The sequence below is a fragment of the Mustelus asterias genome, chromosome 24 (genome assembly GCF_964213995.1).
Source record: "Mustelus asterias chromosome 24, sMusAst1.hap1.1, whole genome shotgun sequence".
NCBI classification, from domain to species: domain Eukaryota; kingdom Metazoa; phylum Chordata; class Chondrichthyes; order Carcharhiniformes; family Triakidae; genus Mustelus; species Mustelus asterias.
Window position 1 is genome coordinate 15,238,589 of NC_135824.1, and position 23,128 is coordinate 15,261,716.

At 45.9% G+C, this 23,128-nt stretch overlaps 1 protein-coding gene across 3 annotated transcripts in view; it reads right to left on the reverse strand.

Annotated features, from left to right (window-relative positions):
* Positions 1-23,128, reverse strand: part of agbl1 (AGBL carboxypeptidase 1) — a 253,692-nt gene that overhangs the window by 42,747 nt on the left and 187,817 nt on the right. For all 3 annotated transcript variants that reach the window (XM_078241332.1, XM_078241330.1, XM_078241331.1), the window contains one exon: positions 10,453-10,622. In XM_078241332.1, the coding sequence (XP_078097458.1) occupies positions 10,453-10,622 (170 nt within the window). The remainder of the gene's footprint in view (positions 1-10,452; positions 10,623-23,128) is intronic.

A 23,128-nucleotide genomic window follows, 5' to 3' on the forward strand; every position in this document is an offset into this window, starting at 1 on the left:
TGGTGACAGCAGTGCATCCCTCCGAGATGAGATTTGATATTGCTACCAGGTTGCCATGCACACGAGCTCTGTGAGGGCATGGGCGAAATCTCAATTCTGCTTACAGGTGCCTGACGTTATGGGAGAACAAAATGCTGTTCAGGTTCTAATGCCTGCATTTAACATCAGGGCCCTGGACATTAGCATAATTTGGCAGATGTGAAGCATCAAACCACCCAGCAGGCCAGACATTAAGTAGTGCAATTTAATTCAGCTATCATAAATCGAGGTACATGAGAGCAAAGTATAATGTTTGTAACAAAAGGAGCTAGGACCTTCCAGATAGCAGGGGACAGAAAACCAAAAACAGAAGGAAATGTCTTGGCAGCTTACTCTGCCAGGAATTCATTAGCTAGCAGATTGTCATGGTCCTGTCTGCTGCCTCATATCACTGCATGTGGCTCAGAGACATTGCGGCCTTCCTCAGGTCCGTCCCTTTCACCATCCTCAATCGCTGGAGGACACACCTCCCACTTCCATGTCTCCTCAGCCAAGACATTCTCCATTGCAGCACGAGGGTGTTCAAGGCGCAGCAGACGATAATGGTCTGGGACACTCTGTGGTAAGTAATAGAGAACCCCGCCTGAGTTATCCAAACATCTGAACCTCATCTTTTGGAGGCCTGTCATCTGCTCAATCGTGGACCAGCTGGAAGCATGTGCGGCATCGTAGCTCGCCTGAGCAGACAGCAAACTGGTATCATCAGCCATGTCTCCTGGAAGCATCACTTGGCTCCAGTCCTACAATCACGAGGTCCAAAGGTTTTTGGCGTCAGTCAGCGGGTCAGAAAGTAAGCATTGTGAGCAGTCCCTGGGAACCGAGCACATCCGCAGGATTGGTCTGCCAGGATCCGCTGTCAGTTGTACCTTCAAAGAGTGGAAACCTCTCCTATTGATGAATCTGATTGGCTGTTGCCAGGAAGCTCTCAAGTCAACATATGTGAGCCATTAGCCCCTTGCACCTGTGGAAAACCTGTGATTGTTGCATAACCCAAGGTCTTACAACCTAGTTCTGGAAATCCAATGTGAATTGGACAAATTGGTGTCACATGTGACACATGTCCCCAGTAGAGCTCTGGACGGAACCATTGGCAAAGAAGTTTAAGGGGTTAGTGACCTTTAATGCCTCTGGCATGGGATTGCCTCCCAGTGCTTGTAGATCCGGGTCATCCTGGACAAGCTGGCAGATGAGTGCAACCACATTCTAAGACATTTGGTGATGGTACCTCCAGCATTGCTTTTTCGCTCATTTGTAGATAAGTAAGTGCACTACCAATAGTATACCCAGAGTCCAGACAATGCCTGCCATCAAAATGGTCACCTGGTCACCAGCATCCTCACATTCTTGGGGCCTGCCACTCTTGCTTCTCAAGCTATTTCTCCGCCTGGTGTTGTGCCAACCTGCAATGGGCCCTCCTCCTCTGCCTCACCTGCCCGCAGGCTGCAGGCAACCCTGTCAGTGGAAAGGCAGGGTTGCCTACAGCCTGCATCAACCAGGCCTCAGTGGATCTGTTAACATATTGAAGTAATAAATGTCGCAGACATATTCTGTGTAGTTTCCCTTCCATCTCACAGCTGCTAAGCCAGTGCTACTCCCTGTGCCTGTCTGGACATGGCATCCCCATGGTATCCTTGTAGGCATTCCACTTCTCTCCCTGCCCATCATCCTTGACTCTGGGTCAGCCAGCCCGATGACAAGTCCAACTTGTGACCCCTGCATAGACCAAGTGGTCACCTTAGAACATGATGACACAGCAATGAGAGAGGTGATGTGTCGGGAGCTAAACATAGCACAAGTGTTGAAGTTAAAGTTTATTTATTAGGGTCACAAGTAGGCTTACATTAACACTGCAATGAAGTTACTGTGAAAATCCCCTAGTCGCCACACTCCGGCGCCTGTTCGGATACACCAAGGGAGAATTTAGCACGGCCAATGCACCCTAACCTGCACATCTTTGGGACTGTGGGAGGAAACTGGAGCACCCGGAGGAAACCCACGCTGACACGGGGAGAACGTGCAAACTCCACACAGACAGTGACCCAAGCTGGGAATTGAACACCGGTCCCTGGCGCTGTCTCTGAGCGAGTGAATAAACGACCCTGCTGAAAGTCCTTTCAGTCAGTGATTCCGGGAACCCAGAACAGTTGCACCCTGCACCCAATGACTTCAGCTCAGACCCGGCCGAGTGCGTGGAGCTGTAGCTTGATGTGCTGGACCTCAAGTCACAAATGGATTTTCTTTCTGAAAGTAATCTAGACATTGAACACAGTAAAGAATAGATGTCAGGCAAACTTCTGGCTCCGCACATTGTAAATCACGCTGTCAGCACATCGATTGATATTACTTTCTTTTTTTTTAATACATTAATGGTAATTTTCTGACTTTTGGCAGGAAGTCGTACCCCTGAGTCTCACATCGAATATCTTAAATATCCAAAAGCACAAGCAGTGGGTGCCAGAATATCTGGCATTTTCTTTGTGGGTGAGACACCCCTCTGAGAGCATGATGGGAAATTTTCGTTATTGTGTCGATTCACAAAGCACACTTAAACAAGTGTGGTCACTCACCACATAAACACCATGGTGACTAGAGCGGGACAGAGGCTAAGAATACTGCGGCAAGTAACTCATCTCCTAACACCCCAAAGCCTGTCCACCATCTGCAACGCACAAGTCAGGAGTGTGATGGAATACTCCCCACTTGCTTGGATGGGTGCAGCTCCAACAACACTCAAGAATCTCCATCCAGGACAAAGAGCCCGCTTGATTGGCACCCCTTCCAAAAACATCCACTCCTTCCATCACCAACACTCAGTAGCAGTAGTGTGTGACACCTGCAAGATGCATTGCAGCAATTCACCAAAGATACTTAGGCAGCACCTTCTATGTTTAAATCACGGATAGATGGATTCCTGATCGGTAAGGGAATTAGGGGTTATAGGGATCAGGCGGGTAAGTGGAACTGATCCACTTCAGATCAGCCATGATCTTATTGAATGGCGGGGCAGGCCCGAGGAGCTAGATGGCCTACTCCTGCTCCTATTTCTTATATTCTTATGTTCTTAAACCCATGACCACTTCCATCGAGAAGGACAAGGGCAGCAGATACATGGGAACACTACCACCTGCAAGTTCCCCTCCAAGCCACTCACAATCCTGACTTGGAAATAAATCGCTGTTCCTTCGCAGTCGCTGGGTCAAAATCCTGGAATCCCCTCCCTAACGGTATTGTCGGTCAACCCACAGCACGTGGACTGCAAGAAGGCAGCTCACCACCACCTTCTCAAGGACAACTAGAGATGGGCAATAAATGCCAGTGACACCTATGTCCCACATATGAATAAAAAACGTAACAAAAAAACTTAGATGAGCTCCACCTTCACACACCTCTGCTGATCCTGTGGGCTTTGATTTTTAACCCGAGGCCAGTCTGACTCCAAGTCTCATTTAAATGTTTTAGATCTATCCACCAACCAAAGTATGAAAGATGACAGGGCCAGCAGATGGGAGCACGAATTGGGGTGGCAGTTGGAATCTGCCAGGAAGCCAAGCTCCAAGGGAGCAAATGAAGGAGATAGGCACTGACTTTAGGAAGTGCAATGGAGAACATGCCCCTGCCTACATCAATCGGACAAAGCAGAAAGGGTCGAGAGCTTCAAGTTTTTAGGTGTCGAGATCACCAACAACCTGTCCTGGTCCCCCCATGCCGACACTATAGTTAAGAAAGCCCACCAACACCTCTACTGTCTCAGAAGACTAAGGAAATTTGACATGTCAGCTACGACTCTCACCAACTTTTACAGATGCACCATAGAAAGCATTCTTTCTGGTTGCATCACAGCTTGGTATGGCTCCTGTTCTGCCCAAGACCACAAGAAACTACAAAGGGTCATGAATGAAGCCCAGTCCAACACACAAACCAGCCTCCCATCCATTAACTCCATCTACACTTCCTGCTGCCTCGGAAAAGCAGCCACCATAATCAAGGACCCCATGCACCCCGGACATTCTCTCTTCCACCTTTTTCCATCGGGAAAAAGATACAAATGTCTGAGATCACGTACCAACGGACTCAAGAACAGCTTCTTCCCTGCTGCTGTCAGACTTTTGAATGGACCTACCTCGCATTAAGTTGACCTTTCCCTGCACCCTAGCTATGACTGTAACACTACATTCTGCATCCTCTCGTTTTCTTCTCTATGAACGGTATGCTTTGTCTGTATAGCACACAAGAAACAATACTTTTCGCTGTATGCTAATACATGTGACAATAATAAATCAAATCAAAGGGAAATATCCCCAGAACAAAGTAATCGGTAATTAGAGACTGCCTCGAGTGGGGCGTGGCGGGGAGGGGGACATGTCAGGAGCAAGAACTCCCCTCCCTCCACTAGTTTATTAACACTTTTCTCCTTTGTTACTTTTTTTCGTTCATGGGATGTGGGCGTCGCTGGCTAGCCCGCATTTATTGCCCGTCCCTAGCTGCCATCCATTTCAGAGGGTACTTAAGTGTCAACCACATTGCTGTGGGTCCGGAGCGACATGGAGGCCAGACTGGGTAAGGATGGCAGATTTCCTTCCCTAAAGGACATTGATGAACAAGGTGGTTTTTTGCAACAACCAACAATGGTTTCATGGTCATTATGAGACTTTTAATTCCGGATTTCTTTATTGAATTCAAATTTCATCATCTGCTGTGGCGGGATTTGAACCCAGGTGGCCAGAGCATTACCTTGGGTCTCTAGATTGCCGGTCCAATGATAAATGCGGTAGGCCACTGCCTCCTCCATTGCACTAGGTTTAAATCCACCGCCACAATTTAACTACAATCGACTGCACCAGTGCTAAACATGGCTTGTCTGTAAAAATGGAATAAGGGTTTCTATAAGCTTTTTTCTTATTCTTTCACAGGATGTGTGCATTGCTGGCTAAGCCAACGTTTGCTGCTCATCCGCAATTGCCCTCGAGAAGATGATGATGAGCCACCTTCTTCAGCCGCTGCAATGCAGGTGGTGTAGATTGCCAAGGTTCAGGCCCATGCAGCCCATGGCAAAGCTCTTACACCTAGAATCAGGGAGACCATGCCTCAAGCAGTAGTTATTGATCATTAGTTGCAGGGCCCTCTGGCCACTTTCCAAAGCTAAAGACCACATCCTACGCCACCTCAGGCCTGAATGGAGGAAAGCGACTTACTTTCCACACAGGAACACAAAGACAATCACTAAATTGGATTGGGAGTAGGCCACTCGGCCCTTCAAAGCTGCTCTGCCCTTCAATAAGGAAATGGCTGATCTGAATGTAGCCTCAACCCCTCCCGATAACCTTTCACCCCCTTGTTAATCAAAGATTTATCTAGTTCCTCTACCTCCAAAACATTGCTCGCAGTCACTTTCTAGACCCTCATATCTGAAAGGGCAGTGGGTCCTAAAAGTTAGACCCACTGGCCGAAATTGTACTGCCCGCCCGCCACGGGAATTGGAGCGGGCGAGGGACGGACAATGGAAAGGTCCGTTGACCTCGGGCAGGATTTTATGGTTTCGGGACGAGCGAGGGTGTAAAATCCCGCCCACTGTCTGAGGCTGCAGTTTAGATGAGATGTCTGCCTAAATGGAGATCTCAGGAAACGAGGCAGGAGGAGTGATAGTGCCACTCTGAGCTAATTTCCAAACTGGCACTGTGGTTTCCTGCCTACATTCAGCCACAGAATCAGCGCTGGTCCAAGAGATAATGGCAGATCAGATGGTGGGAGCAGTATAGCTTCCGGGCAATATTTCCTGATTGCCCTGTGAGTAGACCCCAGACCAGTCCTTACATTAGTCTCTTGCAATGGCTGCAATCAAACTCTTTAAATGCCAAGCTTATAGTTTGCTCAAGAAGATCTCTTCAAGTCACTTAAGTGCTAACATCTGTGACAAGAATGCAAAGGTAATAAGTGTGAACACTCACATTGTAAGCTAAGCTATCAAATCCAACCACAAGGCATATATCTTGCCCTGGGCAGTTCAGTGAAGGGACTGCAGGTCGACAGATGGGTTTACAATGGTTAAAAGCAAGATGAAATGTAACATCGTGGGTGATCTCCAAAGTGGCCAATTTCCAGTCAGAATTGGCCCTTAGAATTTGATCCAACCAAATCTGGTCCTTATCCTTAAATGGTGGACAACCAATAGTCGTCTTAAAATAATGCCAAGAGCAAAATAGTGCAATGCTGCCAACCTGAAATAAAAACAGTATCATAGAATCCTACAGTGCAGAAGGGGGCCTTTCAGACCATTGAGTCTGCTCCAACCACAATCCCACCCAGGCCCAATCCTCACAACCCCATGCATTTACCCTAGCTAGTCTCCCTGACACTAAGGGATAATTTAGCATGGCCAATCCACCTTGCCTGCACATCTTTGGACTGTGGGAGGAAACCGGGGCACCCGAAGGAAACCCACGCAGACACGGGACGAATGTGCCAACTCCACACAGATAGTTACCCAAGGCTGGGAATCGAACCCGGGTCCCCGGCACTGTGAGGCAGCAGTGTTAACCACTGTACAACCGTGCTGTATCTTTTCCTCTTCCAAAAATGTTGCCGTTTTCTACCATCTTCTGTTTCTGCTTGAAATGAAGCTGATTAGAACATCTAGGCTTCAGAGAAGACATGTGCTCTCTGAAGACTGTTCCTTTCTCCTGCTGCACACTGGCAATAATTTATTTCATCCCTTAGTATTGTTCCTGCCACTGACAGGAGCAACAAGTTCAAGCAAGGAGCCAGTTCCAAATTTCTGATTACACTACATTTGTTTTGCCTCATCAAGTGCTGAAGGCACAGTGCTCCCCAAGTGTCAGTGCTTGTGGTGCTGGCTGTTTAACTCTGATATGTTCTATTTAAATTGCTTTTGTGATGTCAGTTGCCCTGTTGATTCAGATGAGTGGAGATTAATCAGTGTTTCTGCTGTTCTGTCACTGCACCCAGGCTACAAGCACAAACACAATGTAAGACGATGCAGCAACATCCTCGACAGCATCAGGATCCATGTAAACAAAATTCTCTGCAATAATCATCAGAAGCTAACTATACAGCATCCACCGGCTCACTGCACCTGCTTGTAAGCAACCTAATCACTGCCACTTAATCACAGGTTGGTAATTCCATTGTGTGTGGGGGAGAGCTGGCTCTGTTACGACAGATTATTGACTGCCTCACGTGTGTGGCGGTGTTGTCCGAGAGCCCAATTGATTAGTCACAGGCGTGATGATGGTAACACTGATTAGTCACATGCTCCAAAGGAATTGCTGCATTCAGCCCAGGGAACTGTATGTCACGTACTTATTGACTATCTTTAACTGTAAGACACTGCAGCCTTTCTCTTTCCCCAGAGTTTGGAACTCTGGCACGAATTCATTAGATGCAGTAAATCTTAGGGCAGTTTCCTGGCTCTTGTTCAGCAGTTGTGAGCAAATTCTTGACTTTGTAAGCTTTGATAGCTGAGCATGTTGACTGGTACATTGAGAAGCATCAGATCTGGCTCCTGCTTTCCATCTGGACCTGACTTCTTCCCTCCGTCAGGATCCATCCCTGCTCTCTACCTGGATCGTGCCCATCTCCTCACTCACGTCTGTCCTTCCCCTCCATCTATACCCAGCTCCTTCTCCTCATCCGGTCCTCTGCTCCACTCTCTGCCTAGAACACTACTGGATGCACATTGGCCTAATGGCATGGCAGCCCTGCAGCAGCTGCCCATCAATGTCTCACAGCGCCAGGGACCCAGGTTCGATTCCGGCCTCCGGTCACTGTCTGTGTGGAGTTTGCACGTTCTCTACGTGTCTGCGTGGGTTTCCTCCGGGTGCTCTGGTTTCCTCCCACAGTCCAAAAATGTGCAGGTTACGTTGATTGCTCTTGCTCAATTGCTCCTTAGCGTCAGGGAGATTAGCAGGGTAAAAGGTGGTGAATGTAGCCTCTACTGCCTCAGAAGACTAAGGAACTTTGACATGTCAGCTACGACTCTCACCAACTTTTACAGATGCACCATAGAAAGCATTCTTTCTGGTTGCATCACAGCTTGGTATGGCTCCTGCTCTGCCCAAGACCACAAGAAACTACAAAGGGTCGTGAATGAAACCCAGTCCAACACGCAAACCAGCCTCCCATCCATTGACACTGTCTACACATCCCGCTGACTCGGAAAAGCAGCCAGCATAATAAGGGCCCCACGCACCACGGACATTCTCTCTTCCATCTTCTTCCGCTGGGAAAAAGATACAAAAGTCTGAGGTCACATACCAACCAACTCAAGAGCAGCTTCTTCCCTGCTGCTGTCAGACTTTTGAATGGACCGACCTCGCATTGAGTTGATCTTTCTCTACATCCTAGCTATGACTGTAACACTACATTCTGCACCCTCTCCTTTCCTTCTCTATGCTCTGTCTGTATAGCGCGCAAGAAACAATACTTTTCACTGTATGCTAATACATGTGACAGTAATAAATCAAATCAAATCAAAAATAGGACTGGGTGCGATTGTTGTCAGTGCAGGCTCAATGGCCTCTTTCTGCAATGGAGGGATTCTATTCTATTCTATTCTATCAATGTTTGGAGTTTCTTTCCTCTACTGGCTTAGAACAGTGGTTCCCAACTGGTGTGCCGTGAAGACCTCCCAGGTGTGCCATGAAAACAGATTCAAAATGATTCAAAATTCATGTAATCAAACTAAAACTAACCTTTGTCTTCAGTTCTGTGGTTGGCTTCACCAAGACGCAATGAACCTTGGTTCTCCCGCGCATGGCCGGCTGGGAAAGAGCCACACGCACGTGGTTTGGGTTTTTAACATTGGTCGGGCCCATGCACATGACCAAGGGGACTTGGAACTGAAGACAAAGGTCTCAAACTTCTGCAGAAAAAGCAAAAAACTCAACAAGGGTGCAAAAACCCTGGGAGATGCGAGAGAGAGGTTAAAAAAAAACCAGGTGAGAGGACAGGGAGAGGTTAAAAATGAAGTTTCCAGTAAAGAAAGACAAAGGAGAAAATAGGAAGTTGCCTCAACTTTTTTTATCGCATTGAGGTGGACCGTGACCTATAAAAGGTTGAGAACTACTGTCCGAGAGAGTGGTTATTCTGATTGACTGGGCTGACAATGATGACATTCCCCTCTCCATACGGTGTTGCCACTCAACTGAAATCTGGCATTTTGACACCGTTTCAGGAGATAGTCAATAAGCAGCAGACCAGAGAACACACAAAAATCAAACAATAATCACACTTTACTTCTCATTTTACTGTTTTACCAGCAAACATATTAAAAAGGTGACAGCTGTGTGAGTTATGAGTATTAAAATCAATAGCCCGACTGTGATGTTTATTATTCTCTTTTAACTTACTACCCAAAACTGTAGTTTGGCTGAATCGGAATTCCCAGATAGCCACATATGGATTGTGGCTAACATATTGGACAACACGGGGGTAAGGAAATAATCAGGCTCAGACATAACGTGGGTTACTGATTGTGTCATGTGTGGAAGAGGTTTGGCTCCAACATGGTACAGCTGACTAAATAAAGTCATTGAATTTTACAGCATGGAAACAGGCCCTTCAGCCCAACTTGTCTATGCCGCCCTTTTCTTTTAACCACTAAGCTAGTCCCAATTGCCCGCGTTTGGCCCATATCCCTCTATACCCATCTTACCCATGTAACTGTCTAAATGCTTTTTAAAAGACAAAATTGTATCCGCCTCTACTACTACCTCTGGCAGCTTGTTCCAGACACTCACCACCCTCTGTGTGAAAAAATTGCCCCTCTGGACCATTTTGTAGCTCTCCCCTCTCACCTTAAACCTATGCCCTCTAGTTTTAGACTCCACTACCTTGGGGAAGATGTTGACTATCTAACTGATCTATGCCCTCCTTATTTTATAGACCCCTCAGCCTTCTACGCTCCAGGGAAAAAAGTCCCAGTCTATCCAGCCTCTCATAACTCAAATCTTCAAGTCCCGGTAGCATCCTAGTAAATCTGTTCTGCACTCTTTCTAATTTAATAATATCCTTTCTATAATAGGGTGATCAGAACCATTATGAATATCGGGACAGGGCTGGTTGAGTTTTGTCAGCCCTCTGGGCTTGGATCCACTGAGACCCTGAACCATCCCTTATTTCATTTCATTCTTTCTCAACACCTCATAAGTACTGGAACATCTTATCGCCCTTTCCCTAGAATCTAAAACCTTGCTTGACCACAGTTTATCGCAGCTCCCTGAATCATCTCATCTTCTCTCCAACACTATTCTGTCTTGACAATGTCCTGTACTGTGAATCATCATCCTTCACTTAGGTTTCTCAATAATTGAAAAACTTCTGCCAGTTATCTACCTGACTGAGATTGGACTTTTGTTCCATCACCATCCAGCTAATGAACCACCAGCCTACACTTACCTGTGTGACATGTGTCTATCATTCTGGAGTTCATTATCAAAATCAAGTAGACCGTCATCTTCAGTTATCAGCTGGTTGCTACAGGACCACTCATCTTTCTTCAGCTTCAGGAGCCCTGCACAGAACTTAGCTCCCATTTCTTCCAGCTCCCTGGTTCCAAGTTGGAGGCCCTGTCAGCAAAATAAATAATGTTCCAGTTAACGTGTTGTATATTTATGATACAATTTAACACTTCTGATGCTGCTTTAACATTCTCCTTAAAGGGGTTGGAGCCACAAGGGATTAGTTCATCAGTAAAGCGTAACCACATGGAACCATGCTTTATCTGGGTGCTATGCCTCTCATTCAGCACCTGCCAGTAGATAGCTGGACAGATGGATGGACAGATGGATAGTCAGACAGACACTTCGGATAGACAGATAGATAGATAGACAGACAGACAGACGGATGAATGGATGGCTAGACGAATAGACAAACAGGCAGACAGACAGACAGGTAGATAGATAAATTGATAGATAGATGGATAGATAGATAGATGGACGGACGGACGGCTAGACAGCCAGACAGCCAGATGGATAGACGGATGGCTAGACAGACAGACAGCCAGATGGATAGACGGACGGCTAGACAGACAGAGTCAGATGGATAGACGGACGGCTAGACAGACAGGCAGCCAGATGGGTAGACGGATGGCTAGACAGACAGACAGCCAGATGGATAGATGGACGGCTAGACAGACAGACAGCCAGATGGATAGACGGATGGCTAGACAGACAGACAGCCAGATGGATAGACGGATGGCTAGACAGCCAGACAGCCAGATGGATAGACGGACGGCTAGACAGATAGACAGCCAGATGGATAGACGGACGGCTAGACAGACAGACAGCCAGATGGATAGACGGACGGCTAGACAGACAGACAGCCAGATGGATAGACAGACGGCTAGACAGACAGACAGCCAGATGGATAGACGGACGGCTAGAGAGACAGACAGCCAGATGGATAGACGGACGGCTAGACAGACAGACAGCCAGATGGATAGACGGACGGCTAGACAGACAGACAGCCAGATGGATAGATAGATAGACAGACAGACAGACAGACAGACAGACAGACAGACAGACAGACAGACAGATAGACAGATAGATAGATAGATAGATAGATAGATAGATAGATAGATAGATAGATAGATAGATAGATAGATAGATAGATAGATAGATAGATAGATAGATAACTGGCTTATTGAAAAATCATCATGGCAGCATGTGACAAATTGTGATGAAAATACAAATATAATAAAAGATCATAGTTCACTATATAGTTATAGATAATCATTAAAATAAACTAGAAAAAAAAATCGATCTCACAATTATCAACATTTCAGCATATAGGTAATTACAATATGTTACAAAATGCAGGTCTCCTTAATTTACAGGATTGAGGTGAAAGGTCCACTGTACTCTGCATTTTATATTCCAGTCCGTAGATCATATGTTGTCAGGTTGAATTCCTAAATTCTCAATCATTTACATGTTGTTTATGAGCTGAGGGGCTTTAGGGATTCAGACTGGCTTTAGTATAACATTTATTGGCATGAGAGGGAATATGTTGCCATTGTGCAAATGGACAGCTATGTATTATTCTTTCTATTTACAAGAGCTGAACATCCAAATTCACAAGTAATTAGCTGATGAGCTCCAACCATGAGCTCTTGCCGTTCCTCAATGTTCACTCTGCCTATACATCACAGGTCTCATACTCATGGTCGAGATTGTATTGCAAGAATAACAATGAGTCTACCAGTTCTTCCAGATATCTTGTCTTTCATCTACCTTTGTTCCGAGGGTTGGCCGCACTATGAACAATCTTTTTCCGCTGATTTTTATTCTCTGCTGCGCTGCCTGCCCTCCTCATTGAGAAGCCAGTCCACGATCTGATATTACCCATCCTTGCCATCTTGTGCAAGTTTTCTGGGTGTTTTGCCTTGCATTGTCTCTCTTTCTAATCATTTCCCCCCTGTTCTCATCAGAGTCCAAAATATATCAGCTTCTCAAACACTGTCTCAAACTTGGATTTGAGTTGATTTGATTTATTATTGTCACATGTATTAGTATACAGTGAAAAGTATTGTTTCTTGCGCACTATACAGACAAAGCATACCATTCATAGAGAAGGAAAGGAGAGAGTGCAGAATGTAGTGTTACAGTCATAGCTAGGATGTAGAGAACGATCAACTTAATGCAAGGTAGGTCCATTCAAAAGTCTGATGGCAGCAGGGAAGGAGCTGTTCTTGAGTCAGTTGATACGTGACCTCAGACTTTTGTATCTTTTTCCTGAAGAAGAAGGTGGAAGAGAGAATGTCCGGGGTGCGTGGAGTCCTTAATTATGCTGGCTGCTTTTCTGAGGCAGCGGGAAGTGTAGACAGAGTCAATGGATGGGAGGCTGGTTTGAGTGATGGATTGGACTACGTTCACGACCCTTTGTAGCTTCTCTTAATGCCAGCTCTCTCGAGCACTCACTCATTTATCCACTTGGCTATCCATGCCCAGATAGTGAACGGAATTTTCCGGCCATTCACATCCCGCCGCTGCTGCAGCGAAATCTCCGTTCACTGCAGCGGGATCAGAGAGAACGGCTGGAAAATTCCGTCCGGTATCCTTTCATTTCAAATGCTCCTATTTAAGCCATGCAATTCTTCTTGATAGTCCAGCTTTCACAGCCATACATCGCCAGCAACCATTCAAGGGTTTTCAGAAGACAAATTTTTATCCTGATCAAGATGCTGTGGCTATTCCAGATTCCTTTAAGTGTGTTCACAATGCCTCTTGATAAATCTAGCCTGGATTAGGCGGCACAGTGGTTAGCACTGCTGCCTCACAGCACCAGGAACCCGGGTTCAATTCCAGCCTTGGGTGACTGTCTGTGTGGAGTTTGCTCATTCTCCCCATGTCTGCGTGGGTTTCCTCTGGGTGCTCCGGTTTCCTCCCACACTCCAAAGATGTGCTGGTTAGGTGCATTGGCCATGCTAAATTGCCCCTTAGTGTCCAATGATGTGTAGGTTAGTTGGATTAGCCATTATAAAATGAATGGGTTATGGGGATAGGGTGGAGGGGAGTGCCTGGGTGGGATGCTCTATCAGAGGGTCAGTGCAGACTCAATGGGCTGAATGGCCTCTTTTTGCACTGTAGGGATTCCATGATTCTTTGGTAAACTGCACCTTATATGATGAATGAGCCGGGATAGCAGGAGATATCAGCCTGTACAAGCCGAAACCATTTGATCCTGTAATATGTTTGATATGGGTGGTATGGTGGCTCAGTGGTTAGCACTGCTGCCTCACAGCAGCAGGAACCTGGGTTTGACTCCTGGCTTGGGTCGCTGTCTATGCGGAGTTGCACGTTCTCCTTGTGTCTGCATGGGTTTCCTCCAGGTGCTCTGATTTCCTCCCACAGTCCGAAAGAAGTGCTAATTAGATGCATTGGCTATGCTAAATTCTCCCTCAGTGTACCCGAACAGGCGTCAGAGTGTGGATTTTCACAGTTGCTTCATTGCCTACTAGTGACACTAATAAATAAACTTGTATTATACTCAGTAGCATTACATTGCTTTCCTTTCTCCTTTGGGGCATGGGTCCTCAGCTGCACCTACAGATGAATGAATAATTTGCCTGCCTGATAAAGATCAAGTGGTGCCTTTCTCAGACTCACCACTAGATCCAAACCAAGGAGACTAGAGCAGTGTGCAGGCAAGGGATAGAAGATTGGTGTACACCAGTAACTCATGGTGAATTACCAGCCCAACTGAGCTCCTCGTACATCCCCTTTTTCTAATGGAGAAGAAAGTTGACCATGGTGTAGGATGGGATACAATTCCCAGAGGGCCCATTCTGTCCTCATGCCAAACACCAGTTAGTTTATTCATTAGTGTCACAAGTAGGCTTACATTCACATTGCAATGAAGTTACTGTGGAAATCCCCTAGTTGCCACACTCCGATACCTGTTCGGGTACACTGAGGGAGTATTTAGCATGGCCAGTGCACCTAACCAGCACGTCTTTCGGACTGTGGGAGGAAACCGGAGCATCCGGAGGAAACCCACGCAGACACGGGGAGAACATGCAGACTCTGCACAGTGTCCCCCAGCCGGGAATCGAGAACAGGTCCCTGGCGCTGTGGAGCAGCAGTGCTAACCACTGTGCCACGTGCCACCCACTTGTGTGCCAATGGCTCACAATGTAATGGCTGATGGTTGACAGGCACCCAGAAAGACCCAGAGAAACTAAGGGCAATGACTGAGTCACAGGTATCCTCCTGAATTAACACTTCTCCTGTGAAAGGCCTTTTAACTCTCTTGTAATTTGTGAGTTCATTGCCCTTTTGCCTCTTGTATCCAGGTGCAAGAATTAAATTTCAAAATCAAAGTCTAATAGCTTGTGAAATTTTCCATTTTACAGCTTTTTAAACTAAATAAGAGAGATTCAGTTCTGATCAATAACCACTTAAATGGCTTCAATCTGCCAGTGCAAACTCCAGGCTGGTGGTTAGGGTGATAGACATGTTTTTTTTAAGGTAGACACATCAGTATTCTGCAGCTGCTGTATTCAAACCTGCATTTAACATAAACAAGAGGCACCACTTAATATAGCTGCACAGGGCATCCTAATTACCTCTTCATTCAAAGACACTGATTCTCTGCAGTATTGGAAGAGCAAAGAGCGGCACGGTGGCACAGTGGTTAGCACCGCTGCCTCACAGCGCCAGGGACCCGGGTTCAATTCCCGGCTTGGGTCACTGTCTGTGCGGAGTCTGCATGTTTTCCCCGTGTCTGTGTGGGTTTCCTTCTGGTGCTCTGGTATCATAGAATCCCTTCAGCGCAGAAGGAGGCCATTCGGCCCATCGAGCCTGCACTGACAACAATCCCACCCAGGGCCTATCCCCGTCACCCCACATATTTACCATGTTAGTCCCCCTGACACTAAGGGCAATTTAGCATGACCAATCAACCAAGCCCACACATCTTTGGATTGCGGGAGGAAACCGGAGTACCCAGAGGAAACCCACGCAGGCACGTAGAGAATGTGCAAACTCCGCACAGATAGTCACCCGAGGCTGGAATTGAACCCAGGTCCCTGGTGCTGTGAGGCAGCAGTGCTAACCACTGTGCCACCGTGCCACAGTCTGAAATACGTGCTGGTTAGGTGCATTGGCCATGCTAAATTCTCCCTCAGTGTACCCGAAAAGGCGCCGGAGTGTGGCGACTAGGGGAATTTCACAGTAATTTCATTGCAGTGTTAATGTAAGCCTACTTGTGACACTAATAAATAAACTTTAAACGAAAGAAAACTATAAATGCATCTGTGCTATTCACCTCAGCCACTCCTTGTGATAGTGAGTTCCACATTCTAGCCACACCTGAATTCCCCACTGGATTTATTGGGCGGGATTTTACCGAGCCACATGGGGCAAGCCCACCATTGGCCGATGGTGGGATCTTCTGATCCTGCCATGGTCAATGGGGTTTTCTGTTGAATGCACCCCTCACTGCCATGGAAACCATGGCAGGGGTGCGCCATCAACAGGACTGGAAGATCCCCTGGTATAAAGGGCTGGAAAATCCCATCCACCATCTCTCACCCTTTGTTGTGCTCTCGGCCACGTGGGGAAATATCTTGTCTGCCCTCGGAAACCCTTCCAGAATCCAAAAGACCTCTATCAAGTCACCCTTCAGTCTTCTCTTTTCCAGAGAAAATCCATTTAAAAAAGGCCTATTAAAAACTGAATCGTTTATAATTACTTTGGACCAACAACAATTTGCAATCTTCAAACACAGATGCATGGCGCTGGGAATTGGCCTCCTGTGGATAGCAAACTCAAACCGAATTGCTTGGCCCTTAAAACATATTAAAGCGATCAGGCCACCTGACTTCGTTACAGCTATTTACAGCTGCAACATTTATGGAGAGAGGCCTCCAAGAAGGGGTGGCACGGTGGCACAGTGGTTAGCACTGTTGCCTCGCAGCGCCAGGGACCCGGGGTTCAATTCCAGCCTCGGGTCACTGTGTGGAGTCTGCATGTTCTCCCCATGTCTGTGTGGGTTTCCTCCGAGTGCTCCAGTTTCCTCCCACAGTCCAAAGATGTGCGAGTTAGGTTGATTGGCCGTGCTAAATTGACGCTAGTGTCAGGGGGTTTGGCAGGGTAAATATGTGGGGTTACAGGAATAGGGTCTGGGTGGAATTGTGAGCAGTGCAGACTTGATGGGCTGAATGGCCTCCTTCTGCACTTTAGGGATTCTATGATTCTAAGCCATCAACTGCTTCATTTTTGTCAGATCACCATGACATACTAATGGTACCCCAACTCCAGATTGACTGTATTCCCATTAAGCTTCCATCAACCAATACTGAGGGTTGGAGTATATCCGGAAGTGGTCCTGGGTCCAATCACTTTAAGCAGGCGACATTTACTGAGCATGAGAGCTCCTTTCACAGCACGAATGAACAAAATATCCGAGGGTCCAATATTTTTTCTCACAGTGGGATGACAATTCCTCATCCTTTCCTGAATATTATATGTCAATTATTGTTAATGTTATTTTGATTCCAAACTAACTGGTGACATAAGAAACTAGACACTAATAATTAACATGATAAAAGGTTTATTTGCAGAATGCAACATTACGTTTGGCTGCTCCCGACATACCAACCCAGTGTCCCGGCATCTTTCCTTTATACTCTATTGAGTACAATAATTGAACAAATGGTCAAAATAATAAATTAAATAAATAAATACATAACGGTTTAAAAAGATTAATGTTCATTCATTAGTGTCACAAGTAGGCTTACATTAACACTGCAATGAAGTTACTGTGAAAATCCCCTCGTCGCCACACTCCGCCGTCTATTCGGGTACACTGAGGGAGAATTTAGCACAGCCAGTGCACCTAACCTGCGCATCTTTCAGACTGTGGGAGGAAACCGGAGCACCTGGAGGAAACCCACACAGACACGGGGAGAACGTACAGGCTCCACACAGACAGTGACCCAAGCTGGGAATTGAACCCAGGTCCCTGGCGCTGTGAGGCAGCAGTGCTAACCACTGTGCCACCGTGCCTAACAACAAACATAGCTTTAAAGGAACCTTCTGTAACTAACTTAAAATGTTGTTTTGGGGGCTGATGTAGCACCTTAGGCTGCATGATGCCCGCCAGTCGCAGAACCCATCAAGCATGCCAGTGGACACTGTGTGCTCCCTCTCCGGGGGCACTTGGTCGCGAATGTTGCCAGGGTCGAGGGGTTGGCAGTTGGGTTGGGAGACCCCCCCAATTGCCCACTTCCTGGAACTGTTAATGGCCGGTTTGGGCAGGCCAGGAGAAGGCTTAGAAGGGGGTCTTCCTCCTTGTCTGCACCCCTCTGCACTGGGTGGTCAAAAACCAGGAGCACGGGGCTGAAGTGCAGCCAAAAGTTGAGGAGTAATTTTTTCAAAAACTAAAAAGAAAGTGTAATCTCCCATAATCTTTGTAGTCTCTATTTATATGTACTCTCGGCACTTAATCTCTCTTTATATGTGTTCTAGATTCTTAATCTCTCCTAATATGTGCTCTAGGCACTTAGACTCTCTTTATATGTGCTCTAGGTACTTAGTCTCTCTTTATATAGAACCATAGAAAATTACAGCTCAGAAACAGGCCTTTTGGCCCTTCTTGTCTGTGCCGAACCATTTTATGCCTAGTCCCACTGACCTGCACTTGGACCATATCCCTCCACACCCCTCTCATCCATGAACCCGTCCAAGTTTTTCTTAAATGTTAAAAGTGACCCCGCATTTACCACTTTATCTGGCAGCTCATTCCACACTCCCACCACTCTCTGCGTGAAGAAGCCCCCCCTAATATTCCCTTTAAACTTTTCTCCTTTCACCCTTAACCCATGCCCTCTGGTTTTTTTCTCCCCTAGCCTCAGCGGAAAAAGCCTGCTTGCATTCACTCTATCTATACCCATCAAAATCTTATACACCTCTATCAAATCTCCCCTCAATCTTCTACGCTCCAGGGAATAAAGTCCCAACCTATTCAATCTCTCTCTGTAACTCAGCTTCTCAAGTCCTGGCAACATCCTTGTGAACCTTCGCTGCACTCTTTCAACCTTATTTACATCCTTCCTGTAACTAGGTGACCAAAACTGTACACAATACTCCAAATTCGGCCTCACCAATACCTTATATAACCTTACCATAACACTCCAACTTTTATACTCGATACTCCGATTTATAAAGGCCAATGTACCAAAGGCACTCTTTACGACCCTATCCACCTGTGACGTCACTTTTAGGGAATTCTGTACCTGTATTCCCAGATCCCTCTGTTCAACTGCATTCTTCAAAGTCCTACCATTTACCCTGTACGTTCTACTTTGGTTTGTCCTTCCAAAGTGCAATATCTCACACTTGTCTGCGTTAAATTCCATTTGCCATTTTTCAGCCCATTTTTCTAGTTGGTCCAAATCCCTCTGCAAGCTTTGAAAACCTTCCTCACTGTCCACTACACCTCCAATCTTTGTATCATCAGCAAACTTGCTGATCCAATTTACCACATCATCATCCAGATCATTGATATAGATGACAAACAACAATGGACCCAACACCGATCCCTGCGGCACACCACTAGTCACAGGCCTCCACTCAGAGAAGCAATCCTCCACAACCACTCTCTGGCTTCTTCCATTGAGCCAGTGTCTAATCCAATTTACTACCTCCCCATGTATACCTAGCGACTGAACCTTCCTAACTAACCTCCCATGAGGGACCTTGTCAAAGGCCTTGCTGAAATCCAGGTAGACAACATCCACCACCTTCCCTTCATCCACTTTCCTGGTAACATCCTCGAAAAACTCTAATAGATTGGTCAAACATGACCTACCACGCACAAAGCCATGTTGACTCTCCCTAATAAGTCCCTGTCTATCCAAATATTTGTAGATCCTATCCCTTATCACACCTTCCAATAACTTGCCCACCACCGACGTCAAACTTACTGGCCTATAATTTCCCGGATTTCTTTTGGAACCTTTTTTAAACAACGGAACAACATGAGCCACCCTCCAATCATCCGGCACCTCCCCTGTGAATACTGACATTTTAAATATGTCTGCCAGGGCCCCTGCAAGTTCAACACTAGCTTCCCTCAAGGTCCGTGGGAATACCCTGTCCGGTCCTGGGGATTTATCCACTCTGATTTGCCTCAAGACAGCGAGCACCTCCTCCCCTTTAATCTGTAAAGGTTCTATGACCTCCCTACCTGTTTGCCCTATTTCCGTAGACTCCATGCCCGTTTCCTCAGTAAATACGGATGCAAAAAAATCATTTAGTATCTCCCCCATCTCTTTTGGTTCCATACAAAGTCTACCACTCTGGTCTTCAAGAGGACCAATTTTATCCCTCACTATCCTTTTGCTCCTAACATACCTATAGAAGTTCTTTGGATTTTCCTTCACTCTGTCTGCCAAAGCAACCTCATGTCTTCTTTTAGCCCTCCTGATTTCCCTCTTAAGTAGCTTCTTGCACTTTTTACACTCCTCGAGCATCTGATCTGTTCCTTGCTGCCTGTACATTTCATACAACTCTCTCTTGTGTTCTATTTATATGTGCTATATATATATTCTATATATATATATTCTATATATATATTCTATATATATATTCTATATGTGTTCTATTTATATGTGCACTAGGTACTAATTAAACCATGATCATCAGCTGTGTATTTTAACAAAATATTTAAAATACCAATAAAAACGAACAATAGATATTCATACTGATGCATTTTCCACTTGTTTAAATTTGCCAATTCAGTTGCTAAGCCAGCCCACAAAATATTTACATTTTCAGATAGTTATTCTTTGATATGGAGTTAGCGCTAACCAATGCATGAAAAAAGTGTCAGCTTAAAAGTGCTGCAGTTAAAAATTCAGGCCAAGTATGGTACATGTTGTGATGTACATATACCTTTAAGGTGGCATAACTCAAACTGCTGTCCATCAGTATCCACCATGAGGCAGGATGTGATGCATAATCCCATGACTCTGTAGACAGAATGAAGTAGCAGTCCGACAGGTCAGACTCTCAGCATAACCTCCCAGTTATCATTATCTGTTTATAGCCTTATCTTCAAATAAAGAGGTGGCACGGTGGCACATGTGTTTAGCACTGCTGCCTCACAGCGCCAGGGACCCAGGTTCAATTCCAGCCTCGGGGCATTGTCTGTGTAGAGTTTGCACATTCTCCCCATTTCTGCGTGGGTTTCCTCCGGGTGCTCCGGTTTTCTCCCACACTCCAAAGATGTGTGGGTTAGGTTGATTGGCTATGCTAAAATTGCCGGGTTTTTTTGTCGGGGGACTAGCAGGGTAAATATGTGGGATTACGGGAATAGGGCCTGGGTGGGATTGTGGTCGGTGCAGGGTCAATGGGCCGAATGGCCTTCTTCTGCACTGTGGTGATTCTATGATTTGAAAGCGCCCACATTATTGTGTTACCAGCCCTTGTTGCATGATTGGTACTTTTGTGTTGAACAGCAGAATGCAACAGGGCACAAGTTACTGGTGGGATATTTTATTAATACCATTACATGCGTCAACCACTCTTGAAACAGTTGGTGAGTGTATAGAGGAGCATTAGCTAACCACATCAAGGGGCAATAATAGTGAATCACCCTGTCCAATCCAGCATTACTCCACTGCAAATGTCTCTATGAAATACTTTTGACAAGCGATTCATTGATGTGTGCTGATGTGATGGAAAGAGCCTGTAAATTGTCTGCTTATGGACTTTGGAAAGGGGACTTTGTAGAGGGTGAAACAACTTAAGATCTCAATATAAAATTGTGACTGATAACTTCACAAAGGCGTCAATGTGTCATCGTAGACAAAGCAAAGCCAGGCATCGATTTGACAGAATCGCTGTTTTTTTTATCACTTGCACAGGCAGTATCAGTTCTGCAACCATCTCGTCAAAATTACCACAGGCTGGATCAATGGCACTGTATAAACAGGGCTAGACTTCTCGACTAAGGGCCAAAAGTCACATCCCACAATAAGGCTTGTTTAATTAAGTGTTTATAGGAGGTATGCGTACAGACACCAGGCAATTCGTAGTTTCCACTTCTGGAGAAACTGTCACGATTGCTTTTAGTCAGCGCATTTAAAACATCGACAACTCAGCAAAGCTAAGTGAATATGATGGATTGCATGTTAGATACTGAAATAGTCAGACAAGTCTGCACCAAGCCCTTTGATTTGAATCTGATGATTATTTTCAGTCCCAAAACGCACCTGCAACTGCTTAATCTGTAGCAAAATATCGCGGAAGCTGGGAATTCTGAAACTAAAGCAGAAAATGCTGGAAATAATCAGCAGGTCAGGCGGCGTTGATGGACAAAGTGGCTCTCAGTCGTGGCAAAAATCCTAGAAAAAGCTGAAAATCCTAAGTCCCGCCCCTGAACCCAGCATTTCCCATCTTTGTAGGGACAGGACTGGATTCGGGTTAGGGTTCATACATGCACTATTCATAGAGGCAGCTGGCCAATTAAATCACCAGCTGTTTGCACTGATGTGGGATTCTTTTAGGCCAGAAGTGCATGGAAACATGGAATGTGCATTTAGAACAGGTAATATGAAGTCTGAACTTAGTGCATTCATTTTTGGATAGCCCTTTGGAGAGGGTCACGGGATACCTTTGGAAGACTTAAGGCATCCTTCGGGATTGTTACAATTAAATGTGATTATGCACACAATCGCATTAGAGCTACCTAGTTAAAGAACAAAGAGAACAAAGAACAAAGAAAAGAAGTTGTCAAGGAACTGTCAAGCTGTCAAGGAACTGTCTGGCTGTCAGAGACTATTCAACAGTCAAGGAATGGTCAAGCTGTCTAGGAACTGTTCAGCCTTCAAATAACTGTCCACCCATCAAGGAAGTGCCAGAAATGTCAAGGGTATTAGGTGAGTTAGCGTGGTGAGGGTAGGAGCAAAGGGTGGATATCCTGGATTGCCATAGTGGGTATGAGGATCCATAGAGGCTAGTTGGGGATGCATGAGTTGGCACAGCCTGGCACAGATGGGACATAGGGAGTGTGGGGATTGGGGGGTGAAGGTGGGAGGGATGTTTTTGGTTTTAATCTTTTACGTATTTAAGCACATTGCCAAGGCACAGAGGAAACTTTTCCTCCCAGCCTGCATCCATACCTTTGCATTCGTTCCCGGGTTACCCGCCACAATTCCTATTTCAGCTCAAACCACCCCCCCCCAACCAAAAATATGACCCATGGGCATTCACTTTTAAAGGTTGGGTTCACAGAGCCAGAAAATAAGAACATTGGGACGAGGGGAAGAAGTAGGCAAATTTAGCCCTTCGAGCCTGCTCTGCCATTCAATCAGATCATGGCTGATCTCTCCCTGGTCTCAAATCCACCTCCTCATCTGTTTGTCATATCCCTTTATCCCCTTTTTAAAATTAGGAATATATCTATCTCCTTCTTGAAATCATTCAATGATTCAGACTCCACCGCGCTATGGGGCAGCGAGTTCCACAAATTCACCGCTCTCTGTGAGATGTGGGCCAGAATTTTACTGGTACGCCCGCCCCGTAATTGGGGTGGGTGAAGCTTGCAGAATGGAATTACCCATTGA